Below are 22,596 nucleotides of genomic sequence, written 5' to 3'. Positions count from 1 at the left end.
GGCTTAGTGTTATAATCACGCACTCCTTGGTGAAGTTTAATGGGCAAAGCCAAGCATCTGTTTACAAAGTGAGTCACTTGGTAGATTCATTGACCTTCAACTATCTATTCTTCTAGAGAAGAAACAGAGTTAAGTCAATTAATTCCAGCCTTTCAGCCTGCGTTCATCTTTTGTTTAGTTATGCAAAGAAGCTGTGTGCATGTTTTGCAGGGCCAAGAAGGTTTTTATCTGCTCCCACACAAACTCCCAGGCCCTTTGAGATGACAATAAAGGGGCAAATAATAAGATTGGATGAAATGCTGTCACAACACATGTTGAATATAAGTACATGAAAGTTAATTGGGACTGTTGAAAAACTGCAGTGACAACCCTTCTCCACAGTTCTTAACCTGCCAGCTAAGGAGGGAAATGAAATCCAATGGAATTAATGGGGTTGCCATAAATCAACATAAATTAATAAATGACTTGAAGGCATATATACACTATGAGGACAATGGGTAAGGACTGAAAATGCAATTGAAGCTCTTCAAAATTCCAGGAAAAAAATGTGACTTTTATTTTCCAGGTTCCTGTATACTCAAATTACTGGAGTTACTAAGAGTTGCAAAAGGTTATCAAAAAGTCATCTAGTGGAGTCTACAATGCTCACTGAAGGATTCTGGTATGCGAGTTTGCCTTTGCAGCAAACTTTTCAGCTGAGTTTCCATTTATGGTTATCAAGGAAGTGAAACTAATACTAGCCTTCTGGTGAAACTATGGTAGTACTAGCCTAACAGAAAAGCATGGAATTTTCCTAGTTGCCATGCTTTTAAAGGATAACTTAATATTCCAGAACATACCTAAAATGAGCAACAGACTAAGAAAAAATAGATCTTGCAGCTTCCAAAACTCCCTGTCTTCCTCATGCTTCAGCATCCATCTCAGAAATAACTGGTGGGAAAAATATACTATTTCTAGGAATGGATTCCTTACCTGGACAAGCTGAAGCAAACATTGGTAAGGCATGTTCTTCTTGATTTTGATGGCGATAGCGTTGCACAAACTCCTTCTGGCTCTCCAAAATACTAAAATCAGCAGCTATAGTGGTGTCAAACACATAATGCACACCTAGAGAAACAAAGCGGGACACTAAAATACACCCAGATCAGTGCTGTTGCTCTCACGCATTGTTTGGACTCCTTAGTCTTTTCAAACAATGTATAACTAAAGATGTAGTACTCATTTCAAAGACACAGATGTCCAAATCAAAAGCTATATTTCCTCAACAGTCAACACATACAGAAAATTTAATCAAACCATCTCACATTGTTTGATTAAATCTCCTGTCGGTTTTGACACGAAAGGGATTCCTTGTATCAAATAAACAGAGCCAGAGATAACCATACACAGATGCTTGATCATGCCTGAATCAGATTTTATCTAGAAGGCTTAAAATCTACTGCTTTTCCCTGTCAGTGACCACATCCGCATTGATCATTTAATGCAGTTTGAATTTAGGTTCAGACAACAAACTCACACAAAAGCATGTGAAAGAAACCCCTTCGTGTGCATTAGTGCTCTGTGGTTTGTGTAATCAACATCTGGTCCTCAAACATCTCCACAGCAAAATCACTTGCTTCAAAACTGGTTTGAAACTGCAGTAAATGGTCAGTTTAGCTGGGGGCTATATAGATATAATAGAATGAATTGGTAGTTAAAGTAGCAGAAAGGAATATCTTACTTCAGGCTACAAGTGGGAACATCGTATTTTTGAAAGCTTCTTTAGCAGTAATGCCCAATGAAATTGATTGAGTGAAAACTTTTCTATCAGATGTACTTGTTTTATTTGCAACCAGGTTTAGAATGGTGCTTAAAAATGTGCACCCTATCTACACACAAGTATCCCATCACTTCATTTTGCAGCATACATTAACTAGATTTTTTGGGTTTGTTTCACGGAAATCCAGAAACATAAAATATCTGAGGGGCACATTGCATTTTATGGGTCTATAGGAATGTTAGGAATCTGTCTTACAGCAGGTCAGCTGGCCTGTCTATCTACTCCAGCACTGTCCACTTCCGTCACAAGCAGCCTTCCAACTTTAGTGTAATCTTTTTCATAAGAAAGCCACAGATTGTACCTGGGATCCTCTGCACATGATTTAACCATAACCAACAATGGCTCATCTCCTAATTACCAAAAACATCTGTACAAAGGGGGCGGCAGAATGAGTTGGGAGAAAACCTATTTCTGAGTTCTGGAAGCTCTATGATGAGTGAGGCTGTGCGTGTGTGCAGGGAAGAACTGACAGCAATTCTAGTCATCCACAGCATGGACAACAGAGCAATGTACCCACTCTGTGAGAGATGCTTTGAAGCTTGTTTAGCTAATCCTCTGGATGAACAGCTCAGTTTCATTTAAATGAAAGAGAATCCTCTCACACTGTGTGAAACTTGAGGAAAAGCTTTTAGCCTTACCTATGGCTTGGCTACAGTAGACTTAGCCATGGAAGTCCATGATCTAGTTACATCCCGAATAGACTACTGCAACGTGTTCTATGTGGGCTGCCTTTGAAGACTGTTCGGAAGCTCCAAATGGTCCAATGGGCAGCAGCCAGATTGCTCACCGGAGCGAGGTACAGGGAGCACACAATCCAACGCCAGGTCCACTGGCTGCCAGTCTGCTACCAGGCACAATTCAAAGTGCTGGCTTTAGCCTATGAAGCCATAAATGGTTCTGGCCCAGTTTAACTGTCTGAACATATCTTCCTCTATGACCCAACTCGGAGGTTAAGCTTGTCCAGGGAGGCCCTGCTCTTGGTCCTACCTCCTTCACAAGTAAGGTTGGTGGGGACTAGAGACAGGGCCTTCTCAGTAGTGGCCCCTCATCTATGGAACTCCCTCCCCAATGCAATTAGATCAGCACCCTCTCTCTTGCCCTTCAGGGGAAAAAAGCAAAAATATGGCTGTGGAACCAACCATTTGGGCAATAAGGAATACAAGAAATGAACAGAGGTGATGTTCAACTGTCATTTGATATTGGAACGGCCTTGGATCATGTGATTTTAATGTTTATATTAAATGTTTTAACATATATGTTTATATTATATGTTTAAAAGTTGTTATGTTTATAATTTAATTGATAGTTTTATGTTATTGTTGCTTTACGTTAGGTTTTCATATTTTTATGAGGCATTAAATTTTTCCGTGAATATGTTGGAAACTTCTTTGAGTCCCCCCTGGGTTGATAAAAGCGGTATATAAATGAAGTAAGTAAGTAAGTAAGTAAGTAAGTAAATAAATAAATATGGCTGCATGCAAGCATCTCTTCAGCTTGCACCCATAGCTAACTAGGGCTGCAACTACACCTACCAAAAAAATCAAGTATACTGTACTCTGGAGCTGCCCCAGATACAGCAAAGGCATGCTTTGGAGCCCGTTTTGAACCCAAGTGGCTGGCCTGGCTGTCAGCACACTTGGCGGCCAAAAGCAGCTTCCTGAGAAAGCCTTGCTGGTGATGTTACTTCTGAGGTTATAAAGGGGTGCCAGCCATGTAATCCCAGAACTAATGTTCCCAGCAAAGTCCTGCCAGGGAACTGCTTCTACCCTGTGAAACCATGTTGTCTCTTTGACCTGTGAATACTGTATCAGGCTGGACATAGTCACTCTGAAGCTTCCTGGAAGCTCTCGTGTAAGTTGTGGATCCCCCTTGTGTCAGATTAATAGCTGGAAGTATTTGCTGTCAAACCAGCTGTACATCATGTGGACTTCTTACAGAAGATGAAATCTGAGTCCATTTTATTTGGTCCATGTGGACATGGCCTAGATCTGCATGAGGCTTTTTTACCATCCTTCCCAGTGTTCTCCTTAAATGTGTGGCTTTGATATTTTTAAATAAATCTGCAGAAAAATTGGACTGTTCTCCATTATTACTTTCAATACTTTCTTAAGTGCTCTCTTATAACACCATTTATAACAATTGTGAACACGCCCACAAATAATTTGCTTGCTTGGCAGTTTTGGAACCATGTCTTATGACCTGACATACGCTACAAAAGTTTACCAGGGAAGCAAAATGTAAAATGTTGAAAAAAAAGATTAAAAATGCTGTGTTCTCTTTTTTCTCACACAATAATAATAATAATAATAATAATAATAATAATAATAATGATAACCTACCCAGACATTTGAGGAAACCACAAAGTCTCTTGGCTGCTTCTGTTACACAGAGGTTGAATTTAGCAGCAAAATAAGGCAAGGACTGAGGACATATAGACACTGCCAACACTTTGTGTTTTGAGGTATCACATTTCTGGAAAACAATACACAATAAAACATAGAACTACACTAATGAAACAGTTAAGGGAACATAGGCATCACACAACTTTCTTGTGTATTTTTCCCAACACAAATATTAATCCAACTCCTTTAGTAAGGTTTCAGAGAGTGGGAATTTATTTCTTATCTCTCCCCACATTTCTCACAAGCCAGGGGTGAGATAGATAGCTAGATATGCAAAGAAAAGTCCTGGTCTCAGCTGCTTATTATGACAGAAAAGGGAGGTGGGGAAGACCCACCCCCCTTGGGAAAAGATCATAATATAGTGGGTTATTTCTTCAGGCAAAGTACTGAATTATTTATTTATTTATTGTATTTTTGCCCCACTCTATCTCAACCCCGAAGGGGACTCAGAGCGGTTTCCAAATTGGCAATAATTCAATGCCACATTAGCATAACATAACATTATAGTGGCTATAAGTCTGCTTTCTCTCTCTCTCCTTTGGTGTAGAATCTGCACGGCCAGATTTCAGTGGTCCATCATAGCTAACCAGTGCTGATGCTCACATCTGGACCCCCATATGTGGGCTTATCTGGTGTTGGCACTGGCGGGTTTCCCATACTTCCCATATCTTTGGGGCAATATGAGACAACCAAAACATTACCTACTTCTACTACTGCCCAATATGCTCATTGCTAGAGTCCTATGAAATTAGGAGGAATCATCTTAGGGGACATCTTGCTGAAAAGGCCTCCAAATCTGGAGTAGGCCATGTCTTCCTCATTGCCTTAACATGTAAAATGGCTGTCACAGTACAGTTCAGTACAGTTCAAGGAAGTGCTGTATTGATGTATTTTCTCTTTCAGTTTCCAGGTCTGTGACCATTGAGGGAAAGGATAATAGAAGGTGGGGGTGAGCTAACTCAAATCCTCCGCTCATTTAGGGGTGAAAGTCATGCAGCTATTCACATGCTTGTCTAAACAACTCCAAGTAGGCATAGTGAATGAAGATGAGGATTGCTGGGAGCTTCAGTCTAACATCTGCAGGAAAGTATGATTCCCACCCCTGCTCTAGGCTTCTACCCTGGAACAGCAACAACGTGGCCCTTGAGCTCACTGGGATGATGTTACCCATCCTGTGGAGACATTTATTTCCTGACAGTGGACATGGAAATCATTTAATGAAATAGTTATAAGTATCACATCCCACTGACTTTCAATTAGTAGTATAAGGTCTCCTCTCTTGGTACTCAAACACACACCTGAACAAAATAAATAAATATAAATAGATAAATAGATAGGTATATAGGAAGCAGCATGGTTGAAGTCTTTTAGATATAAAGAAAGAAAGTTTCCAAGGAGAACAGTTAAAGAAAGCAGTCTTGGGAGGTACAATTGAAATGAGAACAATTTAAAAAATGTTGTTTTCAAAATCCCAGAGGAACAAGAAAAAAAAGAATTAAAACAGTGGAACCAAGGACAACGGATAACCAGAGCAAAAGTAGTAAGGTGACAGACTTTATGGAACAAGTAGTCAATTGTGTCACAAAGTTCCAGTTTGACGTGTCGATATTATACATTTATATACAAATGCATATAAATGTCACCCATTTACCTTATTAAGATTCAATACATGGAAGAACTCCTTCTGATTCTGCTGGAAAACTCTGGCAGCCTCATCTGATGTTACACAATTGTCACAAGCTAGGCAGTCACTCAGGAATATTTTAGCATTAGCCAATTTATGGAATTCGCTTGGCTGAAAGTAAAAAAAAAAAAGTCAACAAAAATGTGATGCACAAAGAGGTATCTGTTGAGCACACTTGTTTCCAAATGTTGCAAGAGTCCTTTGATTGACGGTGAAACTATGATCAAAAGGGTATTAGGTACTTCATAAAAACCCCAAACAATCACCTATTTTAGCCAAAACATCTTTTTTTCAACGTCCTCTATGTGTGAGTTGCCACAAAAGATGGAGAGGCATGACATACGTCTAGCCTGCTGTAACAGCCTTATTATGTGTAGTCCACCATAATAAGACCACTGAGCTAGAGAAGATTACCTTTTACAGAAGGACAGTTCCTTAACTGGGTTGGAAACAATATGATTCAGAGATTAACTCAAAGGTTATTACCTCTGCATTTTCCTCATTCGAACTGAGTACATCAACTGGTGCATTTTGTCGGTCCCCATTTTTCTGTTTTTTATTACATTCCTGAAACATATAGGTCGTAACTGGTTAGTTAACAAATCACAGGTGAAAACATCATAGCATGGGATAAGATGAATCTTTTTGTGGTATGCTGCTGCCTCAGCGTGTGGTGGAGTGTCCTTTTCTGGAGGGTTTTAAGCAGAAGCTGGGTCATAGAATCATAGAGTAATAGTTGGAAGAGACCACATGGGCCATCAACCCTCTGTCATGCAGGAAAAGGACAATCAAAGTACCCTGGACAGATGGCTACTCAGCCTCTGTTTAAAAGCCTCCAAGGAAGGAGCTTCCAGCACAAAAGGATGGCCATCTGTCAACAGCGTTTTGATTGTGTGTTCCTGCATGGCAGAATGGGGTTAGACTGGATGACCCTTGTGGTCTCTTCTACCGCTATGATTATATATATATATATGTTCTGGGGACTAGAATTTTCTTTCCTATCTCTGGATATCAGCACACATATTTCTTTGACAATGTATACTACTCAGCCTACAGAGTTGGCTCAATTAAGTCTATCACCAGTATGTGGTAGGAACTAAATTGTGTACAACTATGAGGGTTACATTCAATTAATCTTGCTTGAAATTCATCTTCAATTTAATATGATTACATCCTGATTATAATGCTTTATTAAGATTATATGTAAAATATTTAATCATCCTATTTGTTCTGTCAAAGGAATTTCCAGGTCATCATTTTTTAATAAAACATAAGAATTGTTTTTATATATATAATAAAACTTCATTTATATCCCGCCATATCTCCCCGTAGGGATTCAGGTCGGTTTACAATAAATATCAGAAAACATTCAATGTCTTAAAGTACTAGACAAAAACAAAATCACCCAAATCACTCAAGTTCCACATACCAAACTGACATCTTCATCAAGAAGAATAAAGACATTATAAAATTAAATGATAAAATAAAATTACAATTTCACACCTAATTTTAGAAACAAAAAAGGAACAAAACATACCAAGATAAAAGGTATAAATTCATTAAAATTTATGAGTTTAAAAGCCAGCAGAGCCAAAGTGACACCAGTGTTTGCCCATATATATGCACATTTCAAAATATTTAACCATATTTTTGTTTATTTTACTGCCATTGTGTGTTACTTAACTTTTGTATACATTCACAAATGCTATATAGTGCTTTATTTATGGTTTTTGGTGGACAAAATGCATTTGCAAGCTTAAAAAAGAAAGTCCCACAGTTCAACCATTTACACTTTTTGCCAGTGCTCTGGTCCCTTAGCTTTTGGATAAGTGCGGGATGCCTGTTCTCGTTTTGGCATGTCTAATTCTGTGCCAACATAGGATTGGTTTATGAGACCTATAATCAACGTCTGCAGCCTCTGGATGAAATGATGTAACAGATCCAATTCTGTCTCCTGCATCCCAAATAGGGATCAAGGTTTTCATAAAGTCATAGAGTTGGAAGAAACCTCATGGGCCATTCAGTCCAACCCCCTGCCAAGAAGCAGGAATATCGCATTCAAAGCACCCCCGACAGATGGGTTTTCTTTTCATCCTGCATTTGGAAGCCAGTATATACATAAATGTTTTTGATACCACACAACTGCTGATTTGTTAATGGCCACTCTTATCACCTGTCTGGACTTTCCACACTTCAGTTCCTTCTGACTACACTGCGGATAGCCTCCACCCACTGAAGTAGGTGAACTGCCAACCTGAAGTCGTACATCTATTGAAGAAAAAAATATCCTCAAAACCTTATATTGTAATAAATCTGTTACTTCCAGGGCACCACTCTCCTGTTTTTGCAGGAGCAAGCTAACATGGCTTCTTCTGTGAAAACTGGTTTCATTTTTGAGCCATTTCATTTGATACATTATTTTAATGCTTTTCTGAATATTTATACATGTTTCCTTTATGCCCACAAAACTGATTAATATCTAAATAGTCACTCGGGAGAGAAACTAATAATACACAGAGTAAAATGAAAATTAAAAAAGAAAACAAAGGGGGAGGGAACGTTGTCTTAATGGGTCTATTGAGCTTGCTTTACTGCTAGTCCTTGTTTAATTTAATTTAATACACATTACGTTTCAAAAAATGCCAAACTGTTGGGACGCTGCCTTTTCTGATGTAATATAATACTGATTTTCAGGGAATGCCAATATCTAAAGATGATTTCTCCATCTGTTTGTTTCTGGTGTAATAAAAAGGTAATGCAAAGAAAGAAGAATCTGTACACTTGTTCTTTTTGTGGTATCACTAATGCCCATAAAAACTAGGTTTCTTTCCAGGCTGGATACATTGGTTTTTGTGTTTTTCATCCTCTATGCTTCTTAACACAAATAACAAAAAATAAGTAACACATTTTGTGTTACTATTCCTGTGTAATAATAAGCTTCTATGGGAAATAAACATAGTTCCTCTGAGTCCACAAGACAGATACAACAACTAAAAGCAATGTCAGAGTGTACATTTTGGAATCTGCTGCTTTGAGTACCTTTCTTGGGAGAAAACCAAATCAATAAATGTCCTGACCAACAGCAAGCTAATTGAAAGGACTTTTAAAAAGGCAATCTGCAAAATTCTGGCAATGCCTACTCAAACTTTACATTAATATGCATACTTTCAAAACAGATTGTTTCTGTAATAACATTATAAGCTGCTAAACTGTAAAAAACTGTTTACAGTCACAGCCCAAAACATCCAAGCAAAATTAGTAAAGTCCACAACAGAGGCTAGAAATGGAAATGGAGATAGTTTGGGATGATACCAATCAGACATTTGTTATTGTTATCACGTTACTGCTATATGTTTACTTGGAAGTACAGCTTGCCACATCCAATCGAAGACAGGAAAACACAAGTTTGTATTGTGTAGCCCAATTCTATAGGGGATTCTACAGATCAGTAAACATCACTCACCTTTTTGGTGCAATTGTCACACTTCATTTGTAGGTCTTATGTTTATTTTCTTTGGTGTTATATTAATGCTGCTCAAGTGGGTTTTGTTGTATCTGGTGCAGAGTCTTCTCTTCTTGTTGTATTCTTGTTGGAGAAGCCAAAGCAACTCCTTCTCTTCACCTGCCTGAAACAATAAAAACCATAAGCAGGGGTGATTGTCGTTTATTGCTACAAGTGCCTCTCAGCCTTCCTATAAACGGACCTTCCGTGGCCAATGGGGAACTTGGAAGGAGGGACGATTTGTCAGCAAAACTGCCAGTTCCACCTCTTTTACTGCTTCCTGAAAGAGGGAAGTTTTTAATCTTCAAATTGCAGAGGGAACTGAACAGCAACAAACGCCTGTGATGAATTCATCTAACACGGAAACACTGCCACACTGCAAATGTTTAGTTTCCTAGCAATCATTAGCTCCAATGAAACACGCTTTCATTGAACTCTATGCTGCAAGGACATCTAGCATATTGCCAAGTTCTTTTTAGAAAACGTTGTTTGTGCTTTTAAATACATTTTAACTGTACCCTAAACTTGCTTCTGACATGACACAATTGAACCTTATTAATAAACAAAACACATCGCTTCTTTCGAGACCATGATCAGTATTTGATTTTATAGCTCAGCGTGTCTCTTTAAGTCTAACAATTTTAAAAAAGGAAACAGAAAGATAAAAGAGATGAATTTTTGTACTACAAATCATGGATCAGACTGGAGATGACAGGTGAGTTGATCTTGAAAGCACCACTTATTTGCTGTTTTTTTGACAACTCGGATGTAATAAGTATACAAGTGGTCCCCTATAGCCATGCAATCTATATCCATAGATTATTTTTTTAAAAGCAACCTACATAATGCAAATCTGGATTTTGTCATTTTATATAAGGGAGACCATTTTACTATTCCATGGATTTTGGTATCCACGAGGCAACCTGGAATCAAACCCTAGCAGATACCAAAGGCCTAAATGGGAAAAACTATACGTATTTAAAAAGATGATTTTTTAAAATTTTATGCCATTTCTTTATTATTTTTGAAAAGTGAAGCAAATCAGCAATGAAAAACTAACAAGCATGGGAATGACTTACCAAAAATATATATACAGGAAGTCCTCAAGTTATAAACAAGATAGATTCTGTAGGTTTGTTCTTAAGCTGAATTTGTATGTAGAGGTACATTTTAAAAACCAAAAATAGATATATTTTTAGCTTTGGATATGATAGGAAAGGGTTAAGACTCCCATGGTGTTTATTTTGCTGTCTGTGCCCCTGTTCAGAAGATTCCACCTCGTTTTCTGTCCCTGTGATAATTGGATTTTGAAAAAAATGGCTTGCTGTGGAAACAAGTTTTGGGGATAAAGCTTCAGCTGAGACACCTTTTTCCTATGATAACTCTTTCAGGAGAGAATTTCCCTTTGGAGTAGATTTCTCTCACTTTCTGTTGTCTCAACCCTGTTTTTAACTATGAGTCATTTTTAAGTTGGATGTTTGTAACTCAGGGACTGCCAGTACTTGTAGCAATTCATTGACACAATTGATGACCTTGACTGTATACATTATATGGACAATTATTGGGTCAGGGGCATAGACATATCCTGGACTGTGTCTGTTGGGCCATTCAAGAGCTGTAGATACTATTAAGTGGGGTGAGGCACCTGTCCCTGGTGGCAACTTCTGAGTGTCATGAGAGCACAGCAAAAGGTTTGCTATTTAAACTATTGATCTATTTATTTATTTATTTATTTACTTCATTTGTATACCGCTCTTCTCAGTCCTTAGGCGACTCAGAGTGGTTAACAACAATAGTTTCAGTATACACAGTACAAAATCATCGAGCATTTAAAAGCAATAACATAGCAGTTAATTAAACATCAATATCAATACATCAATACATCAATATAACAATCCATCAGGTCTCATCAATAGAATCAGAATCCAGTCTCGTTATCCATTGTTGCATGTTCCAATAATCAATCAATAATCAATAACACTGCCTAGTCGAATGCCTGCTCAAACAGCCAGATCTTCACTTTTCTCCGGAATGCCAATAAGGAGGGGGGCGATCTAATATCTGCAGGAAGGGTGTTCCACAGCCGAGCGGCCACCACTGAGAAGGCCCTGTCTCTCGTCCCCGCCAGGCGGGCTTGTGAAGCCGGCGGGACCGAGAGCAGGGCCTCCCCAGACGATCTTAATGTCCTAACTGGTTCATAGGAGGAGATGCATTTGGACAGGTATGTCAGGCCAGAACCGTTTAGGGCTTTAAAGGCTAAAGCCAGCACTTGAGCAAATTGGCAGCCAGTGGAGCTGGCGCAACAGAAGAGTTGTATGCTCCCTGAGTGCCGCTCCTGTTAGCATCCTGGCTGCTGATTGTTGGACCATTTGAAGCTTCCGAGCAGTCTTCAGAGGCAACCCCACGTAGAGAGCGTTGCAGTAGTCTATACAGGATGTGACTAGAGCATGGACTACCGTGGCCAAGGAAGACGGCATCATTTGCTGTTTGGGCTTGGCCTCACGTAAGCCGCCTCGAGTCCCCGTTGGGGGAGATGCTGGCGGGGTATAAATAAATATGATGATGATGATGATTATTATTATCAACTGCCATCCAAACACACACATTGTATGTTTGTCGCTTCTGCTGTGAGAAGATTGGCTGTCTGTAGAGATGTTGCCCAGGGAATGACCAAATGTGTTACCATCCTATGGGAGGCTTCTCTCATGACCCCGCATGAGAAGCTGGGGCTGACAGATGGGAGCTCACCTCATCTCACATATTCGAACCACCAACCTTCAAGTCAGCAGTTCAGCTGGCACAAGGGCTAAACCCATTGCACTACCGTGGCTCCTATACTGAAAGCCAAGGAAGAATGTAGCCAAGGCTTTCCAACAGGAGCACAACTAGTTTTCAAAACCTAAAGAAGCAAGGCATGAGAATCCTATCTGCTGAACACATCTGCCAGTTTCTCAAAAGTCTGTCATTAAACATTACCATGTGCTCCAAGTGCCTCAAGGATGCCTCTGGTTCCTGTCTTCCCTTAGAATCATCTCCCTTTATGAGAACGTTGTGCCACCAGGCAATACGTAGTCGGGATTCTAAGATCTCTTTTGTTCCACATCACAGCTCCACAGAGTGGACCCAAGTGCCCTTAATGTCAAAATGTATGTGCTGCAAAGGGCATGGCTAAGATCAGAGTTTCATGTAAGATTACTAACCGACCGGTAGTTAGTGCCAGGTGCCACAGTTTCATTCTGTTGATCATTTTTTAATGAGGGCCGCCCACTGAACGAATAAACAACCAAACCAAAGGGCCATCCATAGAAATACATAACTACCATCTGAATAATATAGCAGAGAGGTTAAGCTATTGTTTATTCCCAGCTATGGAACTCCTCCCCCAGGGATATTAGATTGGCCCCCTCCCTCCTGACTTTCCGGGGGAAAAAGGTAAAGACCTGACTGTTTGAGAAAGCTTTTGAGAATGCAGAGGAATAGATAACATGGAAAGATGAATGATGAACATGGAATGGCCAGATGATCTTACTGGATAACCTTTTTAACAGGATGACACCAATGATTATATGCTTTAATGGTTTTTATTTATGTTTTTTATTGTAATGTTGATTGTTTTTAATGGCACTTTTATGAATGCCTGACATCAAATTGTGCCAATCTGTAACCCGCCTTTAGTCACCGTATGGCTGAGAAAGGTGGGCTGTAAATATATAAATGTTGAATGGAAACAAATCTCTGGGGCCCCATGTTTCCCAAACTGTGCTCCTCCAGATATTTTGGACTTCAGCTCCCAGAAATCCCAGTTGTTAGTAATTGTGGGAGCTGAAGTCCAAAGCATCTAGAGGAGCACAGTTTGAGAAACACTGCTTCTAGGCAATAAATGAAAAACAAAACATATTAAACTCAGGGACCTTCCACACAGCCATATAACCCAGAATATCAAGGCAGATAATCCCGCAATATCTGCTTTGAATTGGGATATCTGAGTCCACACTGCCATGCAACCCAGAGCCCTTCCACACAGCCCTATATCCCTGAATATCAAGGCAGAAAATCCCACAATACCTGCTTTGAATTGGGTTATCTGAGTCCACACTGCCATATATTCCAGTCCAAAACAGATAATGTGGGATTAAAAATTGCAATTCAAAGCGAAACATGCCCTCAAATTTCCACCCACAATATCCCTGTAGGCGTGGTGTGAACTTTGGGCTACTCCAACTCTGGGGAGCAGGGTTGAAGTCCTGGCATTGAGTCACTTTGGGAAAGTCACACCCTCTCAGCCCCTGAAGATGCAAGGGCAAACCAATTTTGATCAAATACTGCTAAGAAAACCTCTTGATAGGGGAGCCTTTGGGTTGGAAAGGACTTGAAGGCATATAACCACAATAATAACAAACCCTTAGCAAATACAACAAATCCCATGCATTTAGAAATGTGGGCCACATTCACTGGTCGTTTCCTCAAGGAAGGCAATTCGTGAAAAAGGGGGATTATTTTGGTGCCTATGAACAACCTGACAAGCCTGCAATGTGCTTCCAGCAGCCCAAGCGTTTGCTTTTGACCCCCCTTTGCTTTCCCTCCCTCTCTTTCTAGGCAGAGCCAATTCTCCTGCGGCGCCCTGTGGGGTCTCCTCCTCCTCCTCTGCCTTAAGCATTTAATAGCAGTCCTTTCTACAACACGAGACAGCGCCTGATCTGGTGGATTACCCAAAAGGAGGCTCTGCCTGTGTGGCAACTGGAGGGGCCTGCCTGGAGCTGTGGGCCTTTGGAAAGGGTTCAAGCCCACCTCGGCTGCCTCTTTCCTGCATCGCCGTGGTGGTGATTATCATCCTGGCAAAACTCCGCGCCAAAGTGCCCATTAGGACAGCCATCCCGAGTTCCTCCTCCCTTTGGCAGGCGCGGAGAGGGAAAGGACAACAACAACACCCAACATCAAGCACCCTAGGCAAAGCAGCGTCTACTAAGGAGGCAGGCAGACAGGCAGGAGCAAGCATACACACACAGAGAGAGAGAGAGACAGGGGGCACGCTAAGGAAGAGGAAGGGGAAGAGAGAGGAGCAAACACAGTACCTGGCTGCGTCAATCCCTTAAGTCCCGCACGGCATCCCTGGGAGGCAGGCAGGCAGGCAGGGGGTAGACCGAGCCTGCGCCTGGAAAGGGACCTGGATCACCCTTTCTTTCTTTCCCCCTCCCCCCTCCTATTTTTGGGGCTCGCTTTGTGTGTCCTCCCTCCTCCCCCGCCGCCTGCCGGCGTTCATTATGGACCTGATCTCCGTCACGTAGTCCTGTTCCAGCCCCAGCGCGGAAGGGAAGGGAAGGAAACAGCGCCCCCAGGCGGCAGGAAAAGAGAGGCGCAGAGAAGGAAAGAGGGAGGGAGGCAGGGAGGCTGGGAAAGACTGGGGAATGGAGAGGAAGACAGGCAGGAAGGAGAAGAAGGGAAAGAGAAGGATAAAGAGAGAAGGAAGGAAAGAGAAGGATGGGGAGAGGAAGGAAAAGAAGGAGAGGGGGAGAGGAAGAAGATGGTGAGAGTAAAGGGAAGGAAGGAGGGGAAGAGAGATAGGAAAGGAAGGAGGAAGGGAAAGGGAATGAAGGACAAGGAGAGAGGGGGGATAAGGAGAGGAAGGAAAAGGAGAAGATGGGGGAGAGATGGAGAGAGAGAAGGCAAGAGAGAGAAAAGGAGAGGGGAGAGAAAGAAGGAGAACGAGATGGTGAGAGAGGGGAGGAGAGAGAGAGAGAGAAAAGAGAAGGAAGGAGGGAAGCAAGGAGGGGAGGGGAGAGGATACAGAGAAGGAGAGAGGAGAAAAGAAGAGGGGAGAGAAAGAAGAAAGAGGGTGAGAGGGGGGAAGGAGGGAGGGATAAAAGAGAAGGAAGGAGGGGAAGGAAGAAGGAATGAGAGAATGAAGGATAAGGAGAGGGATAGAGGAAGGGAAAGAAGAAGAAAGGAGGAGAGGTAGAGTGATGGAGAGAAAGAGGGTGAAGAAGGAAGAGAAGGAAAAAGAGATAGGAAAGAAAGAAGGGAAGGAGGAAGGGAAAGATAGAATGAAGGACAAGGAGAGAGAGATGGAGAGAGGAAGGAAAATGAGAAAAAAGAGAGACAGGGTTGGAGAGAGAGGAGAGAAAGAGGGAATGAGGGAGAAAAGGAGAGGGGGAAGAAAAAGAAGGAAAGAGAGGAAGAAAGATGGTGAGAGAGAGAAAGGGGAGAAGGAGGGAGAGAGGGAGGAAAGGGGAGTACAAAGGGAGAATGAGGGCGAGGGATGGGAAAGATAGGCAGGGAAAGGGAGAGAGAAAAACAGAAAGAAAGAGAACAAGGAAAGGAGGGAGAAGGGGAATGACTGAGAATGAGAGTATTTCTCATACAGATACGCACCTATGGACACTGAGGAGGCTGCCTCAGATAGCTGATTTGGGGTCTCACCAGACAGCAGAAAAATGGTGCCTAGTTCCTGTTAGTCCCAGACTTAGAAAAAAAGGGTTTAATGGGGTTTTGGGCCTCAGGAAACATGGGGTGGCCACCTCAGAAGTCTGATTCTGGCTGTCATAAAAAAGGCAAGAAATAGAAGTATGTCTTATCTGAAATGATTGGGACCAGAAGTCTTCGGAATTTTGTTTTTGTTCTTTCTGATAGTGGAATACCTGTATTTCCAAATGTATACATCATGAGATATCTTGGAGATGGAATCTAAGCACAACATTCATTCATCTACACCTTATTGTATATACACTAGAAGGTAATGTCATACAACATGTTAATAATAATTGTGTAATTATTGACATTGAACCATCAGAAAACAAAGGTGGCTCAGCTCCTCATGTGAACAGTTTAAAATTTCAGATTTCAGAATTCTGGATGCACAACCTATAATTCAACTGATTTGTTTCTTTTTATTGCCAAAAAGTGGGGAAGCTGATTTGATCATTTTCTGTCCAGATACCAAAAACCTTACTGAATTCTTAGAAATCATTGAACGGGGCAGGCAAGGGTAAGTATCATGTGTAGCTTCACCTTAGCATCAAAATGTGGCTCGGCATTTTATCATAATAGTGACAGCCATGTCTTGCAATTCAGAGGAACAGTGATTCCACTCTGAAATTTAGTCCAAACTTTTAAACAGATCAACTTCTGTGGAGAGGAATGGGTTTTAGTATCTTTGGTAGATCCTTTAAAAAGTAAATGAATGAATCCCAGCTAACATGGAAATCGCCAACTACTAGATTTTAGGCTTCTGTCGTTGTTTTTCCCTTTACTGCTTTTCCCAGGACAAAATACTGGATGGTGGTCTGAGATCTTTTCTAAAATTGTGTATATCATAATTGAAATATCACACACACACACACCCCCACACACACACAAATATGTTGGATTACAGTTCCCATCATTCCTAGCCAGCATATGTGTAGCCAAACACCTCTGCCTCTCTCAAGATCTTTAGAAAGGCTCCTTTCTGAAGGTATTCTTCCATATAATCACTGATCCATTGGCATTCCAGACACACGTTTGAAATCAGTATTTATTGATTTCTCCATTTGTCTACTTTGTATTCTGACCTTTCAGGAAAGTTTCCAGAGAAGTTTATAAATAACTTAGATGTAGTTACCATGTGCAAACAGGAACCTGAAAACAACAGCATAAAAAAAAACGAAAGAAAAAAGGATCGAACTCTACACGCAAAGCACTAACTTGAGAGTGGGCAGCTGCTGTAAGTCGATTTTCTGTCCTGCTACACTCTGCAGCCCATATAGCTTTCCCAAAATGTCAAAAAACAAAACAAAAAAACCAAACAAACTCCAAACTGGAATTTTCCAGAAATCCATTACTATTTTTGAAGAAGAGAATTTAAAAAGAAAATGCACTGTAATGCACCTAAACAGCAAGCCATGGTATTTTAAAAGTGAATTGCTGCTTTTGATGACTACCAGGAGAATATTTTCATTCTTTTATTTTATTATGTGGCCAAAAAAAAGGCCAGCCCAGGTAGCCAGGAGAGAGGGGGCCAAAAAGACAGCAGGGTCACATTTTCATCCTTGTTCATTCTACAAATAAAGAGAAAGCTTTCAATCTACTAGGAAGAGAGAAATCCACCCATTTGCCATTTAATTTCATTTCGCCAATGTGTCAAGATAATGAGTCAGCTATTTCAGACAGTTGATTTAGTGTGCCATAACAAAGGAATAACAAATTGATAGTAATTGCATTTTTTCTTCTTTCGGGAGGTGGGAGAAATGCTTAGTTTTTTATGTGTGTCAGGTGCCAGAATAACTTGGCTAGCCTTGGTTGTTAGGCACTTTAATTTAGGCAAGTGTATGTGAAGGAGCACTTTTTGCCATGCCACTTCAAGGAACACGGGGTGCATCTACACTGTAGAATTAATGCAGCTTGACAGTAATTTAACTGACAAGGAGCAATCCTATGGGAGCTGTAGTTTGCCAAGCACCAGCAATCTTCTGCAGACGAGGCTACATACCCTGTAAAACTATAACTCATGTGATTCAATAGTATTTAACCATGACAGTTAAAGTGATGTCAAATTGCTTTAATTTTTAAAATGTAAATGTACCTTGGCTTGTCAGGTTATCATCACAGACCTGTACTGAGGCTGCATCTACATTGTAGAATAAATGCAGTTTGACACTACTTTAACTGTCATGGCTCAATGCTTTGGAATTTTGGAATTGTAGTTTGAGGAGGCGCAGAAGTCTTTGGCAGAGAAGGCAGTTAAAGTGTTAAACCACATTGATTCTACAGTATAACTGCATCCTAAAAGTACACTGGCTCCGGTTTCATTGATATTTGGTGAAACAAAAATTTAATATGCAAATAGACTAGAAAATATTACCTTTACTTTTGTTTATTGACAAAAATAAGAACGTAATTGTTTTCCATTTGATTGAAGCTAAGCATAATTTTCAGTCAACTGTTCCAGAACTACTGGAATTCAAAATTTGAAATGTGAAGTTCCATAGTCAGTAAGTATTAATCCGGAAGATGAGTCAGCAGGTGTTAATGAGTATTTTATGCCCCACAGACATACTGAGATGCTTTGGATTTTTTCATTTTACCTTCATGACTTAATTTTCCATGTTTATATGAAAACTTATCCTAACAAAAGGCTTTTGTCTGAAACAAACTGTTCCTTACTACACGATTAAAGGTTGATTAGGAGGTAAACTGAAAGTATTGAATCCCAGAACATGGAATGTGTCCTTTGTTTTCTCTCTGAGAAAGGATTATTTAAAATATTGTATTATAACCAGACTTTTCAGCAAGCTATTCCCAGTTATTTTGAAAAGCCAGAGAAAATATACAAGAATAAGTGCTGAGGCACTAGTGTAAAAGGCTCCATGGTATTGCCAAAACTTGACATTTAGTCTTACTTGAACTTGACACTTTCCGGGGGGGTTGAACTGCAAGTGTCATAATCCGCAGCTGCTGCCATCAAAACTGTGATCCAGTAAATTGAAAATTGCAGAGGTTTGCACAAGTGAAAGCTTCCCAGTGTGTTAACAAATATTGACACACATGAACTATACATGAAAGACTCCTATAGCACAAAAAACATCTCAGATTCTCTACCAGTCATCTCATTTTACAAGGTACTAGGGATTAATACACCTTACACACATTACATCAGTTGGTGAATTGGTCCTCCTTTGGCTTCTCCTTTTAAGTCATCTTTGCTAAATTACTCGTTTTAATTTTACAGGTGTGTGTTGTTAAATGCAACCTTTGCTCAAGAGGCAACACCAGAGAGCTGTACTTTGGACTCCTGTGTTCACTTCTTCCTTGTTAAGGTTTGCTTTATGGTATGTTTGGTTGATCACATACTCATGACTTACTTGTATGACTAACTCTGTCATGTTTTGTTATGGTGTGTAGGCTGTTGGATTATGTCATATATTAACACCAGCCTGTGCTACAATTTCACAAGTATACCTACTTAGAGAGGAGTCTCAGCTTTTATGGTTGTGCTTATACAGTTGGCCTTCTGTAATGTGCAGAGTACTGCACTGATGTGTAGGCAGGCACATCCCAATGTAGCCTCACATCATATTCTCAGGCTTTCTATGTCATTTTTTGCGTTGTTCATCATTTTGTACAAGGGATAACATTCTACTATACCATTGTATATAATGAGACTTGAGAATCTATAAATTCTGGTACCTGTGGGGGGCGGGGGGTTATGCTCACTCTTTTCAGCACAGGAGAAAAGACATGAATGCACAAATGGTAAAGATTTATCACCTCAAGACAGTTAATTGTAACACATCCAACTCCACAGCAGTGATAATGAACACTCCCACCTTAATTACTATGAAGAAGCATTGCTTGCACCACATCACTCATGTTTAGTTGAAATACACAGTTTCTTCTAAAATGGCATAATGGTTCTATGGTCACAAAAACATCATTTTTGGTTGGTCCAATTGTATTTTTAGATCTAAAGAAGTTTATGGTATTGAGATTACAGTAGCGTAACAGGACAACAGGACAAAGAATATGCAATAGAAAAAGCTGGATACTCATCTGGTTGCAATGCTTTGAAATACGTCCTCCTTTTACAAATCAAGAACAAACAATCCTAAATCAACAAAAGGCTCTGGGCCACAGTCACATTCTTTCCTTATCCTCACCTGACAATGTTATTGCGTACGTGTTTAATGTCTCATATAAAGCAGAAATTCAAAAGAACTTGATAGGCTTGATCAGCTTTCTCTATGCATTCGTACATGCCTTCTGGTGACAAGTGTAATTTACAATCTCCTTAGTGTTAAACCGCTTTGAAAGTACATGTATTACATTCTGCATTGCAAATTACTGACCAACAGTGAGATTCTGGATAGGTGGGAAAAGAAGCCAATCCTGTTTAATTTTTTTCTCTATAAAACACCCTTTTGAAGACACAAATTGTTCTTGTTTGTCCTAGGAGAGTTCCAATTTTGTTTCTGTACTATCAAGTGATAGTCCAACATGAAATGGCAATCCCTTGTAGTTACTTTACAGTGCTTCCAGATCCATTGATGTACTGCAGAGATGGATAGGTGAAACCTTTCAGAGCATTGTACGTATCTTGCCAACAGCTCCCTTTGAGCGAGTGTGTTGCAGTAGCTTAAGTGTCAGACTCTGGAGACCATAATCCCTGCTTCGCCATGGGAAGCGACTGGGAAGCTTTGGGAAGTCACACTCTCTGAATCACAAAGGAAGGCAAAGACAAACCTCTTCTAAGCAAATCCAAAAAAACCATAAGATAGGTTGAAATGACTTGAAGGCATACAGCAATTACTCCCATCAGCCCCAGCCAGCAGAGTCAATACTGAGGTTTACACGATTTGCAGTCAGTGCGGGATTTAGGACATATGAGGCTCTTGCTAGTTCAGGTATGAGGCCAGCATTACTAGTTTTGTGACACACTCCCACAGACTATCAACTGTAATGAAGGGGGAACTCTGCACGCTCTCAGAGATTCCTTTTCTTCTGTTCTCATGGGGGCAGAGAGGGGATGGGCAACACGGGAGAGCTGAGTCAAGGATGAGTTGAGCCAAATGGTGGACAGGTGGCTTGAAGCATAAAGAACTGTTGCACCACCAAAATGGGGCCGCAATCTTTTAGAATTTTACAGTGGATTAAACAACACAATTTTTATTGGTGTTCACATTTGTCTTTTTCATTGGCTTATTCTTTGTTTCCTGTATTCTAACTGGCTCCCTACTCTATGCACGCAAACAGCTAAGATAGAAACTTACTGGAACTTCATATCTCTAGCTCTGACCCTGACTTGCTTGAGCAGCGGCCAAACACTGGCCTTATCTTGTAGTTTCACATACAAGGAATTTGGGAGGGAGCTGTTTTTCTAAAAACTGCTGCATCTGCTCTTTTCTTTTAGAACTACAACTCCTATGATACATTTTCAGACTACAGCCCCTATACTATCATTAAGTCTGGAATCATTCAGAAACATAATGCCTTAAAATTTAGAATTGTACCAGATAAGCAAAATCCAACGAGCCCATCCTTAAGCACACCTAAGCACAATGGTAACTCTGGCACTGCTTGCAGTGCAAAAACATAATCAACGTAGTTATCCTTATGTTGATTAGTCTATAGTCCTGATTCTATGACTATGAAGGGCTTCACATATACAAGTTCTATGCTGTACTGGTATACTTATTATACGGTGCATTTGCACTGTAGAATTAATGCAGTTTGACACCACTTTAACTGTCATGGCTCAATGCTATGGAATCCTGGAAGCTGTAATTTGAGGAAGTGCTACAGGGAAACTGGCAGGGAAGGCTAAAGATCTTGTAAAACTACAATTTCCATAATTCTATAGCATTGAGTCATGGGCAGTTAACATGGTGTCAAACTGCATTAACGTTATCAGCTTGCACCTGAATAAACATGCAAAGGACTGGGTTGTCAGTCCTGTCAAATCCACTTATGGCTCCTGTCACATCACTGAAGAAAAATAACTTATTTTAGTTGAAACATTATTTGGTCAGGAGAGCGCTGACATGGTCTTGAACTGGTCTTCTTCTATAAAGTAGTTTCTTGCTAATTTTCAAAGAAAGAAACCATCAAATTGCCATCTTCCCTAGAATCCAGTTTTAGCCAGTCCTGTCAGCTCCGTTCAATTGATTCTTGTCACAGCATATTATTTGAGACCACAGAAATGCTGGACCACTCTAACAACCACCGTGTCAGACTACACAGAGAAGCCACTAAAATCCACAACCATGTGGACAACTTCAACGGAAAGGAGGAAATCATGAAAATGAACAAAATCTGGCTACTACCAGTATTTAAAAACTCTAGAATCCGAACAGTAAATAAAGAGGAAAACTAAAACAAAAACACCAAAACAAAACAGGGGAATTCCTGACAGGAAACAATCAGGGCCAGTTAACACTTTCCAACAAAGGATTCCCCCAGGCAGGAAGCAGCCAAGCCTTGAAGCTGCAAGGCCATTCAATGCTAATCAAGGTGGCCAATTGCAACATTCGCACTTGCCTCAAGCAGACAAGAGTTCTTTCTCCCACCCTGGACATTCCAGAGATAGATAAACCGCATTTGCTTAGTTTCCAACAGACCTCACAACCTCTGAGGATACCTGCCACAGATGTAGGCGAAACGTCAGGAGAGAATGCTTCTGGAACATGGCCATGCAGCCTGGAAAACTCACAGCAACCCA

The 22,596-nt window shown here is 40.5% G+C and overlaps 1 protein-coding gene across 3 annotated transcripts in view; it reads right to left on the bottom strand.

Moving 5' to 3' along the window:
- NARF (nuclear prelamin A recognition factor) overlaps positions 1-22,595 on the bottom strand; it is a 38,571-nt gene extending 15,976 nt beyond the window's left edge. Inside the window, exons 1-6 of one of the 3 annotated variants that reach the window (XM_060764556.2) lie at positions 22,516-22,595; positions 9,369-9,531; positions 6,392-6,472; positions 5,873-6,016; positions 4,159-4,291; positions 973-1,107 (exon numbers count right to left, since the gene is read on the bottom strand). In XM_060764556.2, coding sequence (XP_060620539.2) covers positions 973-1,107; positions 4,159-4,291; positions 5,873-6,016; positions 6,392-6,472; positions 9,369-9,395 — 520 coding nt within the window. In that variant the 5' untranslated portion in view covers positions 9,396-9,531; positions 22,516-22,595. Of the gene's footprint in view, positions 1-972; positions 1,108-4,158; positions 4,292-5,872; positions 6,017-6,391; positions 6,473-9,368; positions 9,532-14,195; positions 14,353-14,479; positions 14,699-22,515 lie in introns of those variants that run through there. The other 2 variants (XM_060764554.2, XM_060764555.2) reach the window with 2 other exon arrangements.
- Between the last annotated feature and the right edge of the window lies 1 nt (position 22,596).

The sequence above is a fragment of the Anolis sagrei genome, chromosome 2 (assembly GCF_037176765.1).
Source record: "Anolis sagrei isolate rAnoSag1 chromosome 2, rAnoSag1.mat, whole genome shotgun sequence".
NCBI classification, from domain to species: domain Eukaryota; kingdom Metazoa; phylum Chordata; class Lepidosauria; order Squamata; family Dactyloidae; genus Anolis; species Anolis sagrei.
The sequence above is the reverse complement of the archived record's forward strand: the minus strand, read 5'-3'. Positions and strand labels throughout refer to the sequence as shown.